Source organism: Dasypus novemcinctus, chromosome 12 (assembly GCF_030445035.2).
Source record: "Dasypus novemcinctus isolate mDasNov1 chromosome 12, mDasNov1.1.hap2, whole genome shotgun sequence".
NCBI classification, from domain to species: Eukaryota; Metazoa; Chordata; class Mammalia; order Cingulata; family Dasypodidae; genus Dasypus; species Dasypus novemcinctus.
The window spans coordinates 79368532-79393623 of record NC_080684.1 but is presented as its reverse complement, the minus strand read 5'-3'; the positions used below and the strand labels follow the sequence as shown (position 1 = coordinate 79393623).

The 25092-nt window shown below is 35.9% G+C and overlaps 1 protein-coding gene across 18 annotated transcripts in view; it reads right to left on the bottom strand.

Annotated features, from left to right (window-relative positions):
- Positions 1-25092, bottom strand: part of VEZT (vezatin, adherens junctions transmembrane protein) — a 77803-nt gene that overhangs the window by 37070 nt on the left and 15641 nt on the right. For 3 of the 18 annotated variants that reach the window (XR_011650281.1, XM_058308553.1, XM_004465751.4), the window contains exons 2-6: positions 18086-18220; positions 10640-10729; positions 5355-5530; positions 3278-3553; positions 442-591 (exon numbers count right to left, since the gene is read on the bottom strand). Coding sequence is in view for 14 of the 18 variants with exons in the window: in XM_058308553.1 (XP_058164536.1) it covers positions 442-591; positions 3278-3553; positions 5355-5530; positions 10640-10729; positions 18086-18220 (827 nt within the window). In the remaining 4 variants the exon portion in view is untranslated. Of the gene's footprint in view, positions 1-441; positions 592-3277; positions 3554-5354; positions 5531-10639; positions 10730-18085; positions 18221-19513; positions 19580-25092 lie in introns of all 18 variants that reach the window. The other 15 variants (XR_011650282.1, XM_004465752.4, XM_023590939.2 and 12 more) reach the window with 8 other exon arrangements.

The following is a 25092-nucleotide window of genomic DNA, read 5'->3' as shown; positions in this document are numbered from 1 at the left end:
GCGTCCGCCTACCACATGGGAGGTCCATGGTTCAAACCCCAGGCCTCCTTGACCGGTGTGGAGCTGGCCCACGCACAGCGCTGATGCGCCCAAGGAGTGCCATGCAGGGGTGCCCCCTGCATAGGGGAGCCCCATGCACAAGGAGTGCGCCCTGTAAGGAGAGTTGCCCAGCGCGAAAGAAAGTGCAGCCTGCCCAGGAATGGTGCCACACACACAGAGAGTTGACAGGGCAAGGTGACTCAACAAAAAAGAAACAAAGATTCCTGTGCTGCTGACAACAACAGAAGTGGACAAAAAGAAGAACACACAGCAAATGGACACAGAGAACAGACAACTGGGGGCGGGGTAGGGTAGAGAAATAAATAAATAAAAATAAATCTAAAAAAAAAAAAAAGACTTCACAAACATTGCTTAATTTCACATATAGCCAGAAAAGGATATTTTTTCAGCATATACAGTGTAGCTAGTCTTGCTGCTTGAAAGTTGGCTCTTACAGTTCTGTAGACAGCTTTCCGAAGACCGATGAGATGCTGACTGGGATGCTGTCCAGCTTTATTAAATGAGCAAGCAGCACTGACCCTGTCAAGCAAACTTGAAAAGTAAAATGTGATACAACTGTACAGGTGTCCTAAAGTTTTTGTTTCCTAAATCCACAATTCTATTAAACTTACAGAAATTCCTTTTAAATAATTTTCTTTAGAAAATGATTAAAATTATCCCAAATTTGGGTCTCATAAATAGCCATTTCTCTGATACTTATAGAACCATCCACGAAAGAAATAAATAAAAAATTAAACTCTCAAAGAGTAAAGGCTTCCTCTGATATGGGTAATCAGTGAATTTTAGATGCGCTATATTAAAAATGTACACAGGAGGAATATTTAAGAATTTGTATCTGTTTGTATATAGATGTATAGACATTCTACTTGCTAAAACATAACAAAGTGGAACTATTTACATTCAGCCTTCAAAACCTATACAAACAAGAAGTATGAAGGCCTTAATTATAAAAACTATCATATTCTTAATATGCATTTACATAAGTTCAACTGTAGATTTGGTCATTTGTACAGAATAATCAAATACTATACATAAATACATTCTGTACATTCATAAAAGTAGGGTAAAATTACTTACCCACCTGCTGCCACTGGCACTTACCTACTCAAAATGAAGCAGAAAGATAACAGGACCAGTGGCCAACAGGGGAATGCAAGTAGAAAGGTAAAGTAAGGGTTACTATGTAGTAACATAGCTACTTTCCAAACTAATCAAGAGGAAGCACTTATCCTGGCACTTTCCATAAGACTAGTGGAAGTCTTTGCAACAATGACATATATTTTTTATGCTGTTACAACTGAAAGTATACATGATTAAATGCCATATAGTTGTCAGATAATGGGTTTTAAAAATCTAATTCATAACCTTTCCTAATAGCAAAATAAAATAATGAAATTTATTAATTTCTTACAATATGTCCATGAATCTGTAAAATAAGACTTCTAATTCAAAACAAAAAAATGTTAAACCAAAGTAAAATATATTCAGGCATTAAAAGCCTATAAAAAGCAGAAACCAATGACTGACAGGCTTATTTTAAAATAAGGAAATGGAGGTAAAGAAGGACTAAATTATTTGCTGGAGAGAAAATTGAGACAGAAATAAAACAGAATTCTTGATCTCAATAAATGGCACTATAGCCTGTGCTCTATTTTATTAAATTAGTTTAAAAAACAGAATATATCTAAAAAAATTATGATTTAAGATTCATTGTTCCTCATAATGTTTTCATTCCATTATCTCTACTCAGAGATAACTAAAGCACAGTATTTCTTTCAATACCCCTCTCTCTGCCTGTCAGCCATCAGAATGGATAGAAGGCATAATCTGGAAGTAAGCATATCTAACTGGCTCACCTTACCTCTTTATGCCAATTCTATATATAAGTAAAAGTTGGACAATGACAAAATGAACAGAATCCTTTATACATGCCTAAGCATTAACTGTACATATAGTCACTCTGCTTGATCAGTCACCTCAATAAAATGCTGTACAAGAATAAAAAGGAACTATTACATATTCTTAGTGAGGTTTTTAAGTTTTAAAATTTGATACTCAAACAATTAAAATTTCCTATTTTTTTGTCAATAAGAAGCAGATTTTACCCATAATTACAGGACAAAGATTAACAGACACTGGGGATTGCTATATTTTGAAATGAGCAGAAAGGGAAATTATAAAATCCCTTCATGTCTTGAGATTGTTTAACACTATTCAAGAGTACAGGAGAACAGATGTAGCTTAAGTGGTTAAGCCCCTGCTTCCCATGAATGAGGCAGGCCCTGGCTTCAATCCCTGGTACCTCCTAAAAAAAAATCAAAAGTACAGCAGAGTAAGGAATGAGATGACTACTAGAGATGCCTCCACTTCCATGTTTTATGATTTTCCAGATACAACTAAGAAAAAGGCACAATATACTTTCTCCCACCTACAGACTTCAAAGGTTATAAAAATTATTAAATGCACTACACTGTGCACACAAGTGTTACATGTTAGTGTTAAGCAGGCAGTAGTACACTGGAAATGGGCTTTAGAGTCAGATGGAAATGAATTTGAATAGTTGCTCTAACACCCACAATTGTATGCCTTTAGTTGTATGCAAAAGTGCCTAGTACAATATATGGAATGTAGTTGGTGTTCAATAAGTGTAACTTTCTCTGTAATAATAGAATAAGTTGCCAATATAGCCTTTAGCTTAATACACTTATTGATAGACTACTAAATATTTAATTCCCTGTAGGAATGTAAAGCCCGTATCTATATATTTTGAAATCATCAGTGCCATAACACTGGCTAATAATTACCTAAAGAATATTATTAACACATATTGAGAGCTTTTCAAAGTGAATTCAGGTCAGATATCCAGTCATTTAAACAGGGGAAAGAGAGAATTTGATAGAAAGTAAACTGAACAAACATCTATTGGGTAACTATTGCATGCTAGGTTTAGTGTTAAGCACTCTCTAGATGTTGTCTCATCTACTTATATGGTAATACACTGACTTCTCAAATTAGATAGGCAGAATCATACTACACAGCATATCTAACATATAATGTCTTTATTCCTTCACTCAGTAAATAGAATTTAATAAGTTCTAAAGTGAAACCCATTTTTTTTTTCTGTAAATGCAACAGAGAAATGAAAATAGGTAATACTCTCATTTAACTATGCAGTAGGAAGGAATCATTTAAAAATTGAAATGAAAAATGAACTCACAGTGTAAAGCCTCTGGAAATGACTTCAGTTTCTTGGATGAGACGTAATGCTTTTCTTACAAGGTTAGTGAAAGCTCTACTATTTGCTGCTGTATCTTCCAAATGGATAGAGTATTTTTTAAGGGTCAGTTGTAGTTTGGCTGTCCTCCATAATCTCAAAGCTCTCATGACCAGATAAACAAATAGAATCAGTCCCCATATGAACCAGGAAGATACAATCCACCAAGTGGGAAGCATAATGAGCAAACTAATGAGGGCAAATAGCACTGAGACATCCCTAGGAACAAAAGAAACCAAGAAAATGATAGTCATCAGATTAGAGAAAGAAAGAGGAGTACTTTAATCAGTAAAAACAATTTTATATATAGGTTACTAAAATAGATCATATGCTACCTTCCTTGTAAAGTATGACTTAAAAAATATGAAATCTTAAAAGGTAATATGAAATGCTTAAAAAAAGAATCTAGAAACTAGACAATGGTGCTTAGGAATTAAAGTTTGAGCTTCCAAGTTTAGGAAGATGTGTGTTTTAACCCAAAAAACAAGCTATAGTTAAAAAATCCAATTTTACTGATTTAAAAGTGAAAATACTACTTCAGAGATAACATGAGCTCCTTTTTCCTAAAATTGACTATTTGCATAGGCATACATAACTTTTTAAGAAAATATAAACATTTTTCTAATTAGAAATAATATATACTTGACAAGTAATTGCTTTGAATAAAGACATCTAATTTTAATACTCATTGTGGAGTATTCCATTCATAAATTTGGAATACACAGACTTACTGTAGACCTTGATACAGACAAACTTTGTACTTTTATACAGCTTTAATTGAAGTAAAGATACATATAAAATATGTTATTTTGGTCAGTTAAACATCTTTTAATCAATGAAAGCTTTGATGAAAATGTGTATATTTAAAAAGAAGGTCAATGTGGGGGAATGTATATGAGGATATCTAGAAAACAACATCAGCAATACTCGAAGAGAGAATCATATTAGGAAGAAAGTCATATGTAAGAATGCACCTTAATAAATATTTGCCTGCTTTAATTTCCCTTGTAATCCTTTACTTTATAGAGTATATTGTAATATACTATCATATACTTTTCTGGTTAAAGGAAACTATGAAGGTAAAGTAGTAGATTCTTAAAATTTATTATTTCCTTTAGCAGTTCCTTAAATTACTATATTTTGGAAGGATAAGATGTTTACATCCTCATGACATCTGAGTATCTACAGATTTGGTAAACATCTGATCTTTGCTATCTATATGAAGCATTTGTCTGTGTAACAGGAAAGACAGATAAATTCAGAACACTGAAGCCAATGAATTTAACTGTCGAAGTCTTGAACAGTTAGAGCTGTGATATTGTTTATTCATTGGTTCTCCTCCCTTCTCTGACCAATTCAATAAACTTACACCTGAATAGGAAGAGGACATTAACAGTTCTGTAGATAAAACTGCTTTTTACTACTCATTCCTTTTTTTTTTTTTTTTAAACAGATTATGGCCTGGGACAACTACATGAGACCAAAATACTTCAAGTCATTGAAAAGTTTCAAGACTGTTTGAATCATCAAACTATGTTCCCTATGATCCCTTCCCAGCCAATTCAGCAAGAGATGATTGTTTATCTTCATGCCCTACCCTATCCTTGGTGTTTCTACACTGTGCTTATGACATAATTCAGTAAATAATGAGATACACAGAGAAGTGACTAAGTTTGCATGCATATGTGCATAGGTACAAGGAAACAGCTTCTTTTTGTCATATATTATTCTTTTTTTGGATTGCTAAGCACAAAACCAATTATACTGAGTTAGAAGTACACACAATCTAATAGACTAAATATATCTTTTGTATTTTGGACTTTCCCAGCCTCACTTTAAGTAGTATTTACTTCAGAAAGGCACTTTTAAATTTTCATCTCTGGTAGATCATTACATTAATTGCAATGCTAAATTATATGGCACATTTATAATGACTTTACAGTGGAGAGCATGATGATGGATTTCTTCAGCTAATACTCTATATGTAAGCAGTCAAAGGATAGATTTTTCTGTTCGGTACCAAATATTAGGAGTTGCCAGGGAGCACAGTGTTGGAAGGTGTCCATTTTCCTGTTGTTGAGGCTGCCCTGCAGACAGGATACTTGGATCAAGTAGTTCAATCAGCTCTACATCCTCTTGTAACAGGACTTCCTGTTGCAGGATGGTATGTAGTGAGTCAAGTCGGAATCCAATATCCTTGTCATTAGAAGACCAGAAAAGAGACATTAATACATACATAGTTTTGTACTACATGCTCTACTCCTAATGTGCTAATAACTTGTTTATATTTGACACAGACTTCAGTCTATCCTCAGTGTGATGTATGGGGTTTTATTGCACTGTAAATGTGAAATAAAAAAGATTTAAGTGGCTATTATTGGGTTATCAGATGTGAAATACAAATTTTAAATTAAGAGCTGTGAACCAGTTACAAATTAATAAACCTGCCTAAGAAACCTAATTAATTAAATTGGAACACAACATGGAAAATATATTACAATAACAAAAGATGCTGTCCCTGGATACTGTAACAATATAGCCAATATGTAGAATTGTATCAGCGGGATCAAGGTTTGCTAATAACAGAAACTGAGACATTAAAAATATATACCATTAAGGAATGTAATACAAAATTACATTAACATTTGCATAGTACTTTGTAGTTCACAAAATGCTTTCATGTATACCAGTACATTTAATTCCTCCCTTTCTTCCTTCTATGAATCTATAAGTTAAGTATTTTCTACATGCCAACCACCATGCTTCGCATTGAGGACATGTATACAAAAAACAAGACAAACAAGTCTCTACTCTCAAAGAGTTTATAGTCTAATGGAGAAGCTTGAAAAGTAAATAGTTATAATGTACAAAGGAGTGCTATATGTTATTTTTAGGGCACTATGAAAATGGCATACAGGGACCAAAATTGCAGTGATATCAGCAAAAGTAAAAGAGGTGTTGAGTGAGCTGAGTCTTAAGGGATGAATAAAATCAGACCAAATGAAAGAGCTGGGAGAGTGGAATGGGACAGAATAAAAGCCTCTCTAGTTTGGGGAACGATAAGTCATTTGACACTAGTTGTGTGCAGGATGTATGTGGTAGAGAGGTAAGAGATGAAATAGCAGAGTTAGGGCAGATAGTTTTCACAGTAACCGTGTGATGTACACTATCATCCTCCTCTCAGTTTTATAAAATCAAAGGTCAAGCAGATTAAGTAACTTCCTAGGATTCTGATTTCAAATTCTAAGTCTTTGGTAGTCAGTTCTGCTTCCCTACATATCTTCTGCCTCATCAGAAAATTTAAAGTTTTAGTAATTATTAAATTTAATAATACAGTGATACTATAATATGATTAAAAACAAGTTAGGTCTAGGGTTTGAAGGTAGGTTTGCTCTTCTCAGTCAATTATTCATTCTCACACCATAGATTCTAGTCCTAGCTGGTAGAAGGGTGAATTAAGTAGGAATATGGTGATCCATATATCAAACTGTAAGTACAACCCTCTTTATAATGTCACTTTTAGAGAAGAAGATTTTAAATATTAGGTCTATTTGGATATACTTATCTTCAATTATCTGCAAAAAGAACATCTTATCAGTGGAACAGTGATCTTTTTACCCTAATGTGGCTTTTATACTATTTACTGACATAACTTGCATGTACCTCTGTAGGACTTTTATGCTTCATATCTGACCATTACCTCCTCTCTCTTCTTACAATCCTAATTCTAACATTATGATCCATTTAATTATGACATCCACCCTACTTTAATAAAGAGAGAACAACACAACTCATTTTATGCTACCATTTAGAGAAAATCAAAATAAGCAAAGCAGGCAGGAGATAGAACATGGTAGCTTTCCAAGTAATCACCGAAATGAATCTTCACATATTTGCCTTACTTTTGGTTTGGATTCCCCAATCAGACATGGCCACATGTAATAAAAATCAAATTGTGGACACAAAAGTATAAATGAGAGCTCTATGTATCAATATTTGGGTAAGTTTAAAGAAGTCTAACTAGATGAAGGCTAAGGTGAAGAGACAGGGAGAAAGTTATTAATGTACAATGATAGCTCTCTTTTTTCTTAGATCCTCTTACAGAGATACTGCTTAATCACTTACGTACTTCAACTCCATCCTTTTGGTATCAGACCTATTTGCAAAACTGCATTAACTTTTCCACTCCCCTCTCCCTCCACAAAACCAACATACCTAGAAGCAGCATTAATAGCTTTGGGAATACTTGATTCAAGAGTGTGACAAACCAACAACCTACAATCATCTATACATGCAAATGAACATGAAAAGAATCAGGACACTACACCCCAAATATCTAAAGCAGTGTTATCTTACCGATTAAACTGCCTCTTCAAATGAAGAACTTGAACTATATACTGATAATTACAGGGGTTTAATTGAATTTGATTAAATTAATAAATTAAGGTTCTTTCTTAAGAATACATTGTAAAATTATATATTATCTTTTGATTATAAATGAAAACCAGTTACTTTTCTGCATAAAGCATGGAAACTGTGTTGCAATATGGCAATCAAACTACCAGGAAAATTGACACTGGTCAAATTAAGAAACCAAAACCCAAGTATTAAACAAGTGAAATAATTTAAAAAGCACGAATTCTGATGAAGTTAAACATTAGTATCAATATAGTTGGATTCTCTGGGCTGCAGAGAGGTGTACTGTGTGAACTTTGGCCCACTCTCAACAAGTTTTAGAGTGCCAAGGCTGGCTTATACAGTACCTAGGTTTACATCCAGGCTTCACAATTTACTATGACATTAAGCAAATTAAAAACCTCTTTGTGTCAGTCTCCTCATCTGCAAAATGGGGGTAAGAACATCACCTACTTTTTAGGGTTGTTGTAAGTCAACATCTGTAAAATACTAAGAAGAGTGTCAAGTACATAGTAAGCACTGTATGTGTTAGCCATTCACATTGTTACTAAAAATTTACAGAACATAGCACAGATAATTATTGCTAAGTTGATGCTTAGATGTAAGCGATCCAGTAGGCTCAATTTTAGGGGGAAAAGTCTTGAGGAAAAGCTAGGATTGCTTATGGAAAAGATCCTAATGGATAGAGAGAAAAATGGAAAGAATTCTACCATAGCATAGACATATATATATATATATATATACACACACACATATATATATACACACAGAATAAAAGAAAAGGAAGACTGGGCCGGTTGATGAATACTGGTTGTTAAGGTTGGGAAGGTAGATTAGGGCCAAATTATTCAGTCTTTAATGCTGAATTAATGAATTTAGACTTGATTTGATGGATAATGGGAATCATTTTAGGATCTAAATTGGAAAGTAGCATAAGGAAGTAACTTAGGAAGATCTGCCTGATGGAATGAAAATGATATGAAAAGGGACAGGTAAAGAAAAGATTTATAATTTTTATCCCTGGGGATGGAGAAGGGGGCTTAGGCATGTGTCAATATATCTCAATGATCTTATAATACTTGAACTCATAAAGCTGACATGAAGATCAAATAACATTTGAAAGTACAGTATAGGCTAAAATGTGTTGAAAAAGTGCTATTATCACTATCATCATAATTTGTTAATAGGGAATCTTTCTTTTTTAATCTTTAAGAAAAGTACTATCTTAATAAAAATGAACAATGGTAAAATCTTCAGGTGTCATAGGGCAATTTCAAGTATTTTTATGGAAGGAAAGAAGGCCTGCTTTGATATTATATAGCTGGCAAAATTTTAAATATGTCAGAATCAAGGGGGAAAAGCCAAGCAATCTCACTCCAGAAGCCAAATGGGCAATTTGTTGTTCCATTGCCAGTAAATTATTTCTGAGATGTGTGTTTCCTGTAATTCTCTATAATACAGGCATATAAGGGATGCATATGGAAGCTGGTACTTGGTAGTGAAACATGACATGAAACATGTGGCCAGTGGCAAAGAAACAAGAATGGAAGGATCAGGACTGGGAGCAGATATAGCTCAAGTGGTTGAGCACCTGCTTCCCATGTACAAGGTCCTGAGTTCAATCCCCAGTACCTCCTACAAAAAAAAAAAAGAGAAAGAAAGAAAGAAATATATCAGGACTAGGCAGACTATCATTAAACCAGAGAAAAATGTATATTGATCCATATACCTTACCACAGTCCTAGTATCACTGAAGAATGAGGATGGCTCCACCTAAATAGAGATGATACTCTATGTAGATGAAAAGACACTTCATTGACTTTCTCAACGTACCTATCAAAGATAAAACCCTGAACAGAGAACTTGCCAATATGGATTGCTAAAAAACTAATTTTAGTCAGTCAAAAAATAATAATCATGCTAAAAAGATAGTGTGCTTTAATGGAAAGAGCAATAGGCTTTGGAACCAGGACAAATGGTTTCATATTCTGGCTCTATCATTACCTAGTTGAACATTCTTGAACAATTCAATTGAAGTATGCTTAAACTAAAGTAAATTTTCTGGATCTCAAAATCTGAAGGCACTTTGTAAATGATCATTCTATAAATGTTAATTCAAAATACTTAAAGTTATTTGAAGGTCTTAAGCCTGCAAAGGATGCTCAAATCTGTTTACTTGTAACCTGATTACTCCTTTTGGGAAACACGAGACCTTCATAACTTGAATTTTTCAATTATACTACTTGAATTTTGTATTTTCAAAATGTAGGAAAGTTGATGCACCCTTGGGGCCAAGGATATATAATGGCATAGAGTAGAAAAAAAAAGCCTCACAGAAATTGCAACAAAGAATCTCAATGTTAACTATTCCAAGCCTTCGGGAAATCCAGTGATTTATCAGTCCCACAAGACTAAATCTCACACAGCAAGTTAACAAAGAATAGTAGATTAACAGAATGAATAAATTAGGGAGGAGCCACTTTTGATTTTGTCCTAACTCTATCTATGATTATAATTTGTGGGATAATGATGGAGACAGTCAAGTTCTTAAGTGAAAAGGGAGAAGATCCCACTGATAGATATATCCCTTCCCTGCAGAGATGAATACCTGTCAAGAAGAGGATGGTAGCAGTAAATCAGTAATCTAACAAATAAGGTTTCAATAACCACCAGATTTCAATTCCAAGTAGTTAATAACCACTTACAAGAGCTATAAAGAATACTAATAAGTCCAAATTCAAAGATCTCTTCTATAGAATCAGGGATAAGTTTCTCAGATATTGCAGAATTTCCAATAAAAAATCAGTAGCAAAACAAATTCTGATTCTTTGATTTTCTCACAAATAAATTGAAACCTTGAAAATGACAAAAAGTAAGGCAAATACTTACCAACTTGTGAAGTAAATTATTTTTCTTAATGCATGGAAGGAAAAAAATCCAGCTTTTGATGGTTTCGGCCACGTTTAACAGGATGACTTGCTGAAGGGAATGAATGACATTGTTTAAGATTATTAAACCACACCTAAAATAGCAAAAAAATTTCAAATAACTTACCTCTAAATGATTAGAGTTTTATACTAAAAAGAGAGAAAAATATATGCTTTGTCAGCATGTTTCAGCCTTCTTATTAGTTCCCAAATCTAGCTATATATCAGAATCACCTGGAGATTTTACTTAGAAACATGTTTCTGGGTCTCCAAAGTAAAGATTCTGATTCAGTGGGTTTGGGATGACACTTGGAAATTTGATTTCTAAAGAGAAGCCAGAAGTCATCCAGATGAAACTCATTTGCCTTAGGAACATTATCTACTATTTATGTTAACAAGTTTATATTTCAGAACAAAAACCATAGGGTGACTCCAAATTCACAAATACTAAGAACATTTCATTCTACAATACTAAGGCAGAACAACAATATTTTAATACATTTTAGAAAAACGATCATATATTAAAACAAAATTTATAATTATTGAATCAACCAAAAATTCTCTTTATCTTAATAGCCCATTTCCTGACCAACATTAAATGGTTTAATTATCAATTGGTCTTTTTTCCCCTTGTTTTCAAATGTCTGCAATGGATATGAATTAGATAACATTATTTACTGAAATCTAGTAACTATTTTTACTTTATTTTTGGTATCAGTTCAACAAAAACATTCATTGGGTGACTACTATATCCCAGGTAATGGGATTGGTGGGAAATGATATAACTGAGAGTGACACTTTGGAAATATAGAAAGAATATGTTTATTTGATTATTTACTTTTGCATGGGTTGGGGAAAGATGAAGAGATCAGCTCTGTTTTAGATATGTTAAATCTGTGCTTCCTGGTTGAAATGTCTAATAGGCACTTGGGATTCAGGGAAGACTGGAAAATGGACATTATGTGGCCACTGAAGGCAAAAAAAGTGGATGAGATCACTCAGGGAAGAGGGACCAAGCAGAGGATAGACCTGCAGATAAAACCTTATAAAAGGAAGAATAATCAATCATAGGAAAAAGAGCAAAGAAACAGAAAATGATTATTCTTGGTGAGAAAAGCAGGAAAGGCTATTCAGTAAGTACTTAAAAATCACATTAAAAACATAAGCATATAAAGAGGGGGTGATTTATGCTCTTTCCTCTTGAATTCACAGTATACAAAATACTGTTTTCTAAAGAAAAGAAGTGTTACTTCTCTGCTTGAACAAAATTTGGAAAGCATTCTAAAAACATATCATCTGAGAATGAATTAAATAATTCAATGAATCTTTTTAAAATTTAGCTGCTCCCAGATTAAGAGAAACTATAGCTTATAGAGTTAAAATTGGCTTAGAAATGTGTTAACAGGAAGATTACACAAATTTTTTAGAACATGGGGATTTTTGAAAACATTCTCTGGCTCTTGTTTTTAGTGTTCTCAACTTATGAGATGTAATTCTAAACTCTCAATTTTTTTTTAACTAAGAACATTTCTAGGTTTAAAAATATCTGTCATAGAGAAACGGACTTGGTGCAGTGGTTAGGGCATCTGTCTACCACATGGGAGGTCCACGGTTCAAACCCCGGGCCTCCTTGACCTGTGTGGAGCTGGCCCATGCGCAGTGCTGATGCCGCAAGGAGTGCCCTGCCATGCAGGGGTGTCCCCCGCGTAGGGGAGCCCCACGTGCAAGGAGTAAGCCCCGTAAGGAGAGCCGCCCAGCGCGAAAGAAAGTGCAGCCTGCCCAGGAATGGCGCCACCCACACTTCCCGTGCCACTGACAACAACAGAAGCGGACAAAGAAACAAGACGCAGCAAATAGACACCAAGAACAGACAACAAGGGTAGGGGGGAATATTAAATAAATAAATAAATCTTAAAAAAAAAAAAAATCTGTCATAGACTTCCAGGAAGATGAGACCTAGAAAGACACGGGATGCTCTTCTCTCCCAGAAAAACAGCTAAAGAACAGGCAGAAATGGGCTGGAAAAATGTGTTCTAGGTTTAAGGCACCGGTGAAGGTTGGATACCACCCAGAAGAGAGAGGAGCAAAGGAAAAGAATCATGGTAGCAAAACTGCGAATTAAAAGCAGTAGTAGCTATGACTGCTGGCATCCTCCCTCAACCTATAATAGACACTTCTGAATTCTCAGGTCCAGATCTGAGCAACAAGGATAAATCTGAAAGACCTGGAAAAGGCTGAACCAAGAATCAAAGAAGAGCAGTAAAGCACAACCTCCTGCCACTAAATTCCTACAAAAGAGAGAAAAATTGAGCACGTGAGTAAACGTAACATCATAATCCGATGCTTAGGCATCTGCAAAAAATTGCAAGCCATACTAAGAAAATGGAAGAAATAGCCCAAGCAAAGGAATATATATAACCCCCAGATGGGGACATGAGAAAACTGATCAACAAGATTCACACAAATTTTCAAATCAAATTAGTAAGTTGAAAGACAATATGTCTAAAGAGATAAAGGATATCAAGAAGACAATAAGTGAGAAAGAAATACAAGAACTTAATAAACCAGTCACATTTAAAGACACTGAATCAGTCACCACAAATCTCCCAACAGGAGATTCATAGGTAAATTGGACCAAACATTTCAAGAAGAATTAACATCAATCCTGTTTAACTCTTCTAAAAAACTGAAGAGGAGGGAAAATTACCCAATGGTAAAATCAGGAAGCTGATTTACAAGGAAGACAAGGAAGCTTACTGCCACAACTGTTATTCACTATTGTGCTAGAAGTTCTAGCTAGAGCAATTAGACAAGAAAAAAAAAAAATAAATAAAAGGCATCCAAATAGGAAAAGAGGTAGTAAATCTTTCACTATTCACAGATGACATCATCTTAATTTAGACGATTGTTAAATGTCTACAACAAAGCTACTTGAGTTAATAAATGAGTCAGCAAAGTGGCAGGATACAACATCAACACACAAAAATCAGTAATGTTTCTTTCTGTATATGAACAATCTGAGGATGAGATCAGGGGAAAAATTTCCATTTACAATAGCAACAAAAAACTCAAATACCTAGGAATCAATTTAACAAAAAAACTACAGGACCTATATGCAGAAAACTACAAAACAATGCTAAAAAAAAATCAATGAAGGGGAGCAGATGTAGCTCAGAGGAAATGCACCTGCTTCCCATGTACAAGGTCCTGCTTTCAATCCCTGGTACCTCCAAAAAAAATCATTGAAGAACTAAATGGAAAAACATTCCATGTTCACAGACTAGAACACTAAATATGGCGAAGATGACAATTCCACCCAAACTGATTTATAGATTCAATGCAATACCAATCAAAATCACAACAGCCTACTTTACAGAAATAGAATAGGCAATTACCAAATTGATTTGGATGGGAAAGTGCACATGATTGTCAAAAGAATTGTAAAAAAAGAAGAGCAATATGGGTGGAATTTCACTGCCTGACCTTGAAACATATTACAATGCTACAGTGGTCAAAACATCATGGTATTGTCATAAAGACAGACTCATGGATCAGTGGACTAGAAATAGAGTTCAGAAATAAACCCTCACCTCTATGGCCAAAAGGTTTTTGACAAACCTACCAAAGCCATGTTAATTGGACAAAACAGTTTCTTCAATAAATGGTACTGAGAGAACTGGACCCCTATATCACCCCCTATACCAGAATCGACTCAAATGGATCAAAGATGTAAATATAATAGCCAGTACTATAAAACCACTAGAAGATAATGTAGGGAAACATCTTAAAGACCTTGTGGTAGGTGGTGGTTTCTTGGACTTTACATCCAAAGCACAAAAAATCAACAGAAAAAATGAGTAAATGGAACCTCCTCAAAATTAAACACTTTTGCACCTCAAATGACTTTGTCAAAAGGGTGAAAAGGCAACTGACTCAATGGGAGAAAGTATTTGGAAATCACATCTCCGATAAGGATTTCATATCCACAATATATAAAGAGATGCTATAACTCAACAATAAGAAGACAAATAATCCAGTTAAAAAGTGGGCAAAAGACTTGAAGAGTCATTTGTCCAAAGAAGAAATACAAGTGGCAAAAAAAAAACCACACATGAAAAAATGTTCAACCTCACTAGCAATTAGGGAAATACAAATCAAAGCTACCATATATCACTTCACACCTATTTGAATGATCATTATTAAAAAGGTAGTGGGGAGTGGGAATAGCTCAGTGGTTGAGTGCCTGCTTCCTATGTACGAGGTCCCAGGTACAATACCGGATTCCTCCTAAAAAAGAGAGAGAAAGAGAGGAAAAAGAGAACTAGAAGTGCTGGAGGATGTGGAGAGACAGGAACACTTATTCACTGTTGGTGGGAATGCTACAGCCACTGTGGAGGACTGTTTGGCAGTTCCTATGGCAGTTAAATATAGAATTTTCCACATGACCCAGCAATATCACTACTGTATATAAATTCAGAAGAACTGAGAGCAGTGACATGAACAGACATCTGCACACTGATGTTCATAGTGGCATTATTCATGATTGCCAAGAGATGGAAAGATGGAAACAATCAAGGTGTCCATCAACTGATGAATGGATAAACGGTGGTGTATACACACGATTGAACATTATGTAGCTGTAAGAAGAAATGAAATTGTGAAGCATATGAAAACATGGATGAACCTGGAGGACATTATGCTGACTGAAGCAAGCCAGACACAAAAGGACAAGTACAGTATGATAGCGCTATTATGAACTAAATATATTGTGTAATCTTGTGAGTTAATTTAAATATGGGTCACCAGAAAATAGAATGAGGTTAGAGAATGGAAAGCTAAGGGTTAACTTATATAGAATTGGTAAAAAAAGGTGTGCATTAATTTTTGGAAATGAATAGAAAAGGTGCAAGCACAACATAATGTATAGCATAGTAAAATCTCATATGAAAAACGAATATGGGCAAAATTGCATATATAAGACCATTTTTCTTTGAAACTGAACAAATGGATGTTAATTACTACAAGGTGTTACTATCAGACACACACAAAAACATTACGCTGAGTGAAAGAAACCAGATACAAAGTACTACATATTGTATGATTCCATTTATATAAACATATGAATATAAATGAATTTGCACAACATTGTGATTATACTAAAAACCACTGATTATACACTTTGGATAGACTATATGTTATGTGAATATATCTCAATAAAACTGAGTAATAAATAAATGTGCAAGAATATCCAGAAATATCACCTATATACAGCAAGGGGAAGCAAAGAGGGATTGAAAGGTGAAGAATTTTCTTATCTGTTTTTTGCACATTATCATTATTACTGAAATAGTGAAAACCCATCTATGTACAGCAAGGGGAAGCAAAGAGAGATTGAAAAGTGAAGAATTTTCTTATCTGTTTTTTGTACATTATCATTATTATTGAAATAGTGAAAACCCTCTAATAATGATCAAAGTGATGAATGCACAACTATGCGACTACACCAAATACTACTGACTGTACACTTTGGATGCACTATATGCTTTAATAATATGAATCAATAAAATTGATATGGTTAAAAAATACTTGTCATAAATAAAAAGGAATTAAATTAAATTACCTAAAAATCCAACTGTGAACAACAAAAAGTATCGCAATTCCTTGGCCCAATTTTTGTTTTTAGTGGCTAAGTAATCTCAAATCCAAGTTTTAAGCAATAAATAACTTTCTAGATAAATCTTTAGGTTTTGCTTTCAAAACACTTTTCAGGAACAATCACACATGAAAGGGGCAAGGGGAAGAACAGGTAAGCACAGAAGACTAGCAAAATTGGTTCTCATCTACAACCTCTATACTCCCCTAACTCCCATTTTCTGGGTATTAGTCAAAAACACAGGGAACAAATATGGCTCAAGTGGTCGAGCACCTGCTTCCTACGTGGGAAGTTCTGGGTTTGCTCCCTGGTGCCTCCAAAAACAAACAACAAGCAAACAAACAAAAAACCAACTCAGGGGAGCTGATGTGGCTCAGTGGTTGAGTACTAGTTTCCCATATATGAGATATCAGGTTCAATGCCTGGCCCTGGTACCTCAAGGAAAAAAAAGAAATAGGAAAAGAAAAACAAAACAAAACAAAAAAACCCCACAAAAACTGGGAGTGGGGATGGGGTAGAGAGAACATTTAACAACATTATTTTTTGTTTTCTGTCTAAGGAACCCTAGACCAGCCAGTTGAGGCTCTCTAGTATTAAAATCACAGAAAGTATCTTAATGGAGACTCTTCGGAAGTGATTTTACTAGCTTATTTTGGTTGTAGTTTCCCTGGCCCCTGGTATCTCAAAAACAAGCAAACAATAACCAAAACAACCAAAAAAAAACCCCATTTTTGTCTGGTGTTTACTTTGCTATTGCAAATGAGCCAGCTTGACTATGTACACATTAGGAGTTTTTCTAAGACCAGGAGAAATGATACTTCTGCCTACTTACCATTCTCCTCTCTATCTCAATGGAGTAATGACTAATTGAAGACTTTGTTTTTTTTAAGGTACTGGAGATTGAATCCAGGACTTCATACATGAGAAGCAGGTGCTCAACCACTAGCTATATCTACTTCCCTAACTGAAGACTTTAAGCATCTCCTTCCAATAGTGATTTAGTCTTGTAACACAACAGTAAATAAGTTAGAACGAGGCAGTCCGGTTATATACGTTTTCTGTTAAATTAGATTTCCTTTGGTTAAAACTTTGACATAGATTTGAATATTTTCCTATCTTAGTAAATACGGCTAATAAAAAATATGTGAATCTTAGTAACATGAATTTATAGAACACAGTTAATGGAGAATCTTACTGTACATCAATCTCACAATGCTGTTCATCAACTATGAAATATTTACAATATGAAAGTATATATTATATACTTTTGTATAAAGGCATTAAAAAATTGAGGTAAATATACCCACTCCATCATATACCCTTAAAATTACATTTTTAAGAAATAACTTGTCAATTTCTTATAAATTGAGTTACTCTTTTTAAAAAAGATTTAAAGAAAAAATCCATCTAATAGAGGAGTTCTATTATTTGTGTTCTTATTAAGATTTTACCATATTTTCCTGGTTCCCTTCGGATAACTTCAATTTTAAACAAATAATGTACTTTAATCCTCAACTATATTCATTTATATAAATTACCCTTAAAAGAGTTCAAAATAGCAAAGATTCATGCTTACCTAAAAAGAGAGTTTTCTACTACTAATGAAATCAGAAATAAAGTGTTTCCAGTGTGGGAAAGGGCATAAGGGTGCTTACAAGGATTTTGGGGGGGAAACAGGATAAGGTAAATGGGAATTTTAAAAAATCAGTAGGGGAAGAATAGAAGAATAAGCCAGAAAGAGGCATGATTCCTTACTTTTGAGAGGGCTTTTGTAGGAGGCTTTTGCTGTCCCTCTGTTCCTGTGGATTTTTCTGTTTTTGGTGACACAGAAGAACATATTTCAAAGTCTGTGTGTCCCAGATCCTGTAAGTACTGATAAAGTGGAGAATTCTGAAAGAGATATATAAAATATAGGGACTAAAGCAAATTTCAAGATCATTACTATATCAAAAGACTTAGAGGTCAAATTTAATATCAAATTTTGTTATCATGACCAATATGTCACGATTCTTCTATAAAAAGTTGAATTATCTGCAAAGAGCCCATTTACTATTAATAAGTCAATAAAAAGTTCAACAGAGACCAAAAAAAGGAAAAGTTCTAAATAAAACACTCAAGAGTTTTTTGAGCAAGTACCAGATAAAAAAATGTAATAGTAATATAAATAGATTTGTTGAGCAATTTCTTTGCCCAAATTTTTGTAGTCTTAGAGCAGATTACTTTAAAATAGCCAATGCTAGATTTTGCTAGCTCCTAAAAGGACCAACAATGAAAAAGAGTAATTACTCAAAACCAAGAAGTAGACAGACTGTATTATATTTATCATAATTGTATCATACCATCATATTCATTAATTTAAGCACAAATATGTATTATCTTCTATACGCCCAGCACTGTAAACAAAATTCTTTAAGAAAGTTAACTTAGATAAGCTGTGACTCACATACAAACATATGGTGGGGCAGTTTGATATTATTTATGAATTTCCAAAAAGAGATACTATTATGTTTGTAAACTGGTCTGTCCCCCTGGGCATGATACCCCTTTGATTGTATTAAACTCAGGTTTTACTTTTACTTTATTAAATCAAGATAAGGGTTTGATTTGACAACGTCATTAGGATGTGCAGGGTTGAGTCCCCGCCCCCTTGGTGGGCTACATAAACAGATGCTCAATCAAGAACACAAAAGCAGATACATAGAGAGGAAACACAGAGGAAGAGAGACAGCTCCACAGACACAGCAGAGGCCTCAGGAAGAGATGAGCTATTTGCCTGATAGTTTACAGTTGACCTTTGAAGAGAACAGAGCAACTGAGCCCAGAAACAAGTCCCGGGAAGAGGGATGAACTCTATGCCAGCCTACAGCTGAGATTGGAAGAAGCTGGCCCCATGGAGCCTTCAGTGTGAACAGGAAGGCTGAACCCTTGCAGGTATCACCTGCCATCTTGCTTTAACATTTGGCAACAGAGTTTGGTAAGGAAGAAATCTTGATCTGGACTCTTTAGGGCCCTGTAACTGTACGCATTTCTCCCAAATAAATATCCTTTATAAAAGCCAACAGATTTCTGGTACTTTGCATCAGCACCCCTCTGGCTAATACACATGGCAAATGAGAAAGAGTGTGGATAATAAAAGCATTAGATCCTTGTGTGTAAGAGCACAGAATCAGAACTAAAGTGTACCTCTTAGTAGCTGCGTAACCTGTGGCAATTTATAATTCTTCTGGGCTTAAGATGCCTCATCTGAAACTGAGAATAATAAATCCTGGTTAAAGGGTTCTTGCAAGGATTAAATATAGGTAAAGCACTTAGAGCAGTCACTGTCACATAGTAAGCAATCAATTTATACTTTAACTTTGTATAACCTATGTGAAAAGAGCACAGGCTTTGAAACCAGACATTCCTCCCTGCCACCTGTCCCCATCACTCAACTCCATTAAAAAGAAATATCATACCATTGCCACTATTGAATAAAAATCTATTGGATAACTCTTTTTGGATGTATAGAAAGTTTAAATTTTAACTTTCAGTCTTCTTCAAGCACAATGTTGGTTACAAGTTGAAATATAAACCTTGATTTCATCAACAAAATACTTAATATTTTAAAAAATTAATTTATCGAAGTATATCACTCATATATAAACATACATAAATAATTAGTATATAATAATAGTTGTGATCTTACAAAAGAAGTATATACAACATTATACAGGACTCTCATAACTTACCCTACCACCAATAATTTACATTGTTATTAAACCTTTTTAACTAATGATTAAAGAGCATTGTCAAAATATTACTACTAACCAAAGTATTTTCCCCCAACCAACACTATTATTACTATCTTTATATCATTTATATATGAACATACATAAACAATTAAGTGTGTAGTAAAAGTTGTGAACTTACAAAGCAAACATACATAACATCATAGGGGGATCCCATACATCAACTCTCCACCAACACTGCATTGTTGTGTGATGTTTGTTACAAATTATGAAAGAATATTGTCAAAATCTTACTACTAATCATAGTCCTTACCTTACATTTGGTGTGTTTTTCCCCCAACCCACCCTATTATAATTTTTTAAATGTATTTTTTATGAAAGAAGTTGTAAACTTATAAAACAATCATGCACATGCACAGAATTCCCAAACAACACCCCTCCATCAACACACCACACAGTGGTGGAATATTTGCTACAGATAAGATAATATCATCTGATTGTTACCATGTCCATAGTGTACATTTGGCTCATATTTTCCATACTGCCTCATTACCAACACAGTACATCTTTCCCATATATGCAAGATATTATATTATTGCTACTAACCACAGCCCATAGGTCACTCCAGCTCTATTTTTCCCATGTTTCTTCACATTCCCAACATCCTGCAGTAGTGATAAACATTTGCTGTAGCTCAAAAAGGACACTCTTGCATCTGTACCATCAACCAAAATTCTCAACCACCTCTTGGTTTACTGTGCTGTTCAGTTCCTAGATTATTCCCTAGCGTCAATTGGCATTTATATATCTAGATTACTATTTTCAGGCACATCCTCATTTATAAACTAGCTATTACTCACTATGTGTTACCATCCACTCTACACATTTCCATACTTTTACAGTAAAGCTAATTAAAACTTCAACATACATTAAATATCAGTAGTCCATCTCAGTCCTCCTCTTATCTCCTTTAAGAATCCACCACCTACCACCAGGTCTTGAAGATATTTCCTTACAACAATTTCTTCTAGAAGTTTTATGGTTCTTACTTTTACTTTTGTTTTTGATCCATTTTGAGTTAATTTTTGGATAAGGTGTGAGATAGGGGTCCTCATTCCTTTTGGCTATGGATATCCAATTCTTTCAGCACTATTTGTCGAACGGATAGTTCTGCCCAAGCTGTGTGGGCTTGAAAGGCTAGTTAAAAATCACTTGACTGTATATGTGAAGGTCTGTTTCTAAACCAAAAATGTGGTTCCATTGTCCTAGGTATCTGTCTTTAGGCCAGTACCATGCTGTTTTTACCACTATAGCTGGATAATATGATTTTAAAGTCTGGAGATGAGGGTTTGTTTCTCCGTTTTATGATGTTTCTGGCTATTCAGGACCCCTTATCCTTCCAAATAAATTTGATGATCATATTTTCATTTTTTTTTTTAAATGCTGGTGGAATTTTTATTGGTATTGCATTGACCCTGTACATCAATTTGAGTAGAATTGACATTTTAATGATATTTAGTCTTTAAATCCATGAGCATAGAATGTTCTTCCAGTTATTTAGGCCTTTTTAAATTTCTTTTAAAATTAAGTTGCAGTTTTCTGAATACAAGTTCTTTACATCTTGTTGGTTAAGTTCATTCCTGACTATTTGAGTTTTATATGTCATATTTTATTTTCACCACTCTTTTGACACTTTTAGTTACTTTTACTGATACAATCTTCACTTCTAGACTCTCTTCCAGGCCTCTCTCTCCTGTCTTTTCTTTTTAGGCTCTAGCACACCGTTTAGTATTTCCTGAAAATCTGGTCTCTTGCTTAGAAATTCTCTCACTTTCTGTTTATCTGTAAATATTCTAATCTTGCCATCATTTTTGAAGGACAGACTTGCTGGATATAAGATTCTTGGCTGGAAGTTCTTCTCCTGTAGTATCTTAAATATATTAGACAACTGTCTTCTTGCTTCCATGGTTTCTGGTGAGAAATCAGCACTTAATCTTATTGGATATCCCTTATACGTTATGCAATGCTTTTCTCTTGCTGTTCTTAGAGTTCTCTCTTTGTCTTTGGCATTTGACATTCTGATTAGTATGTGTCTCAGAGATGGTGTATTAGGATTTTTTCGGATGGTAGTACGTTGTGCTTCTTGGACAGGGATATTAATGCCCTTCAATAGGGTTGGGAAATTTTCTACCATTATTTCTTCAAATAATCCTTCTGTCCCTTTTCCTTTCTCTTCTCCTTCTGGAACACTCATGACACATATGTTTGCACACCTTTTGTTGTCATTTAGTTCCCTGGGACCCCGTTCAAATTTTTCCATTCCTTTTTCATCTGTTGTTTTGTATGTTCACTTTTAGAGGCCATTTCTTCAAGCTCACCAATCCTTTCTTTTGCCTCCTCAAATCGGCTATTATATGATTCCAATGTCTTCTTTTTTTAACCACCCCTTGTGGCTGTTTGCATGCTGTCTGCTCTCTGTGTCCATTTGCTGTGCATTCTTCTGTGTCTGTATTTATTTTTAAATTTTTATTCCCATCCCCCCTTGCTGCTTGTTTTGCTGTCTGCTCTGTGTCTGCTCACTGTGTACTCTTCTGTGTTTTTTTGCTTGTCTCCCTTTTTGTTGCATCACCTTGCTGAGTTGGCTCTCCGCGGTGCCTGCGGGCCGGGTGGCACTCCACAGCACTTGCAGGCCGGGCGGCTCTCTGCGTGTCTGGGCTGGTGAATCTCTGCAGTGTGCAGGTAAGCCTGCCTTCACAAGGAGGCCCTGGGACACGAACCCAGGGCCTCCCATATGGTAGACTGGAGTCCAACTGATTGAGCCACAACTACTTCCCTTCATTGTCTTTTTAATTTCATTTATTGCAAATTTCATTTCCATAAATTCTGCTATTTTTCAATGTAGGCTTTCAAATTCTTCTTTGTGCTCATCCAGTGCCTCTTTTTTTTTTGGTAAGCTTTATTTATTTATTTATTTGTCTCCCCTTCCCCCCCCACCCCGGTTGTCTGCTCTCTGTGTCTATTTGCTGCATCTTCTTTGTCCGCTTCTGTTGATATCAGCGGCACAGGACTCTGTGTTTCTTTTTGTTGCATCTTTTTGTTGTCAGTTCTCCGTGTGTGCGGCGCCATTCCTGGGCAGGCTGCTCTTTCTTTCACGCTGGGCGGCTCTCCTTTCGGGGTGCACTCCTTGCGCGTGGGGCTTCCTTATGTGGGGGACACCCCTGCGTGGCATGGCACTCCTTGCGCGCATTAGCACTGCGCATGGGCCAGCTCCACATGGGTCAAGGAGGCCTGGGGTTTGAACTGTGTACCTTCCATGTGGTAGACGGACGCCCTAACCACTGGGCCAAGTCCGCTGCCCCAGTGTCTTCTTAATATCCTTAATCTCTTTAGCCATCTCATTGAATTTATTAAAGAGATGTGTTTGAACATCTATGATCAGTTGTCTCAACTCCTTCATGTCATCTGGAGGCTTATCTTGTTCCTTTAACTGGGCCATAGTTTCCTGTTTCTTGGTATGGATTGTAATTTTTTGTTGGTGTCTTGGCATCTAGCTTACTAGAGTTATTTATTCTGGGTGCAGTTTTTCTCTTTAATTTAGGGCTTCCTGCCCTTTCTCCCTTGCTGGTTGTACAGTAGGAGCATTTAGTGGGTGCTGTAAGCTGTAGAGGCTCAAGCTGCCCTCATTGCCCCAGGTACTGATGAAGCTTCTTCCAACTTTCTCCTTTGCTGCCATTGGTAGGGACAGAGTCGCAGCTGTGTGTAATAATCCAAGTCATGTAGGCCTAGACTATAGTTGCCCAGAGAGACTAATGAAGGTTCCCGCCCCTTTCTCTCCTGCCTGGGGTGGGGATGGAGCTGCAGGTGTGGGCAGCAATCTATGCAGTTTGGGTCTAAGATGATTGTAGTTGCCCCGGTAGACTTTTGATTTTCAGTCTGTGCCAGCCAAAGTTACCTGCAGTTACCTGGATAGGCTGGTGCAGGCCCGCCAGCCTCCTCATTGCCAGAGGCAGGGCTGAAGCCTAGTCTAGGGCTGTTGGCTGATCTGGGTGAAAGAAACACTGTGATTTTTGGTCCTGGCTTTCCCTCAGGCTGGGAGGGAAGTCAAATTCAAATGGTGGCTACCAGCCTCTTTCCCACTTGGACAGATTCACATCCCAGTTGTTTCCAGGGTTATATCTCAGCCTGCTGAGTCTACCAATCAGTAGCCAAAATTGGCAGCCAACTGGCTCCTCCTCCCATTTTTGGGAATTGGAGATTCCAATTCCAGCCACAGAACAGCTCCTGAGGTGGCTTGTGCCACCAGCGTAGGATGATCACCAGCCTCTGGGGCTTGGCTGGTAATATCCTGGAGAGGCTGGTACAGGTCTCAGCAGCTTCCTCCCTGCTGGAGGTGGCACTGGGGCCTAGGCTAGAGCTGCAATCTGATCTGGATGGAAAGAAGTTGGTCCCCACCAGCACTGTGATCTTCAGTCCACCCTGCTTCCCTAGTGCTGGGCGCAGAGTTAAGATGGTGGCTACCAGCCTCTTTCTGACTTGGACAGGTTTAAACTTTAGCTGTTCTCAGGATTATATTTTAGCCCACTAAATTTACTCACCAGTAGCTGAAATTGGTGCCCAACCGTCTCTTCCTTCCCCAGTTTTGGGAAGTGGAGCTTTTAATTCCAGCCTCAGACCAGCTCCCAAACAGCTTGTGTCTCCAGTGGAGGATGGGCACCAGCCTCCAGGGCGTGGAGCACTCTACTCATGAGTCTCCTCTGCAGATGAGGCAGTCTCCTCCTTCCATTCCTTCAAGGATGTTGCAGGATGCTCTTCTGGTCTCCTGGAGCCCCCAAACAGGTGCTTTAGCTAGCTCCAGATAGCTCTGGATGTTTACTAACTGCCTTGTAGCAGGAGCTGATTCTAGGAGGGCCTTACTCTACCATCATCTTGCTAGTTCTCAATACTTAATATTTTTAAAGACTACATGTTAAGTGTTAGGAATACAATAATAACAAAAAAACAAAAACAAAAAATACTGAACCCAGAACATAGCTA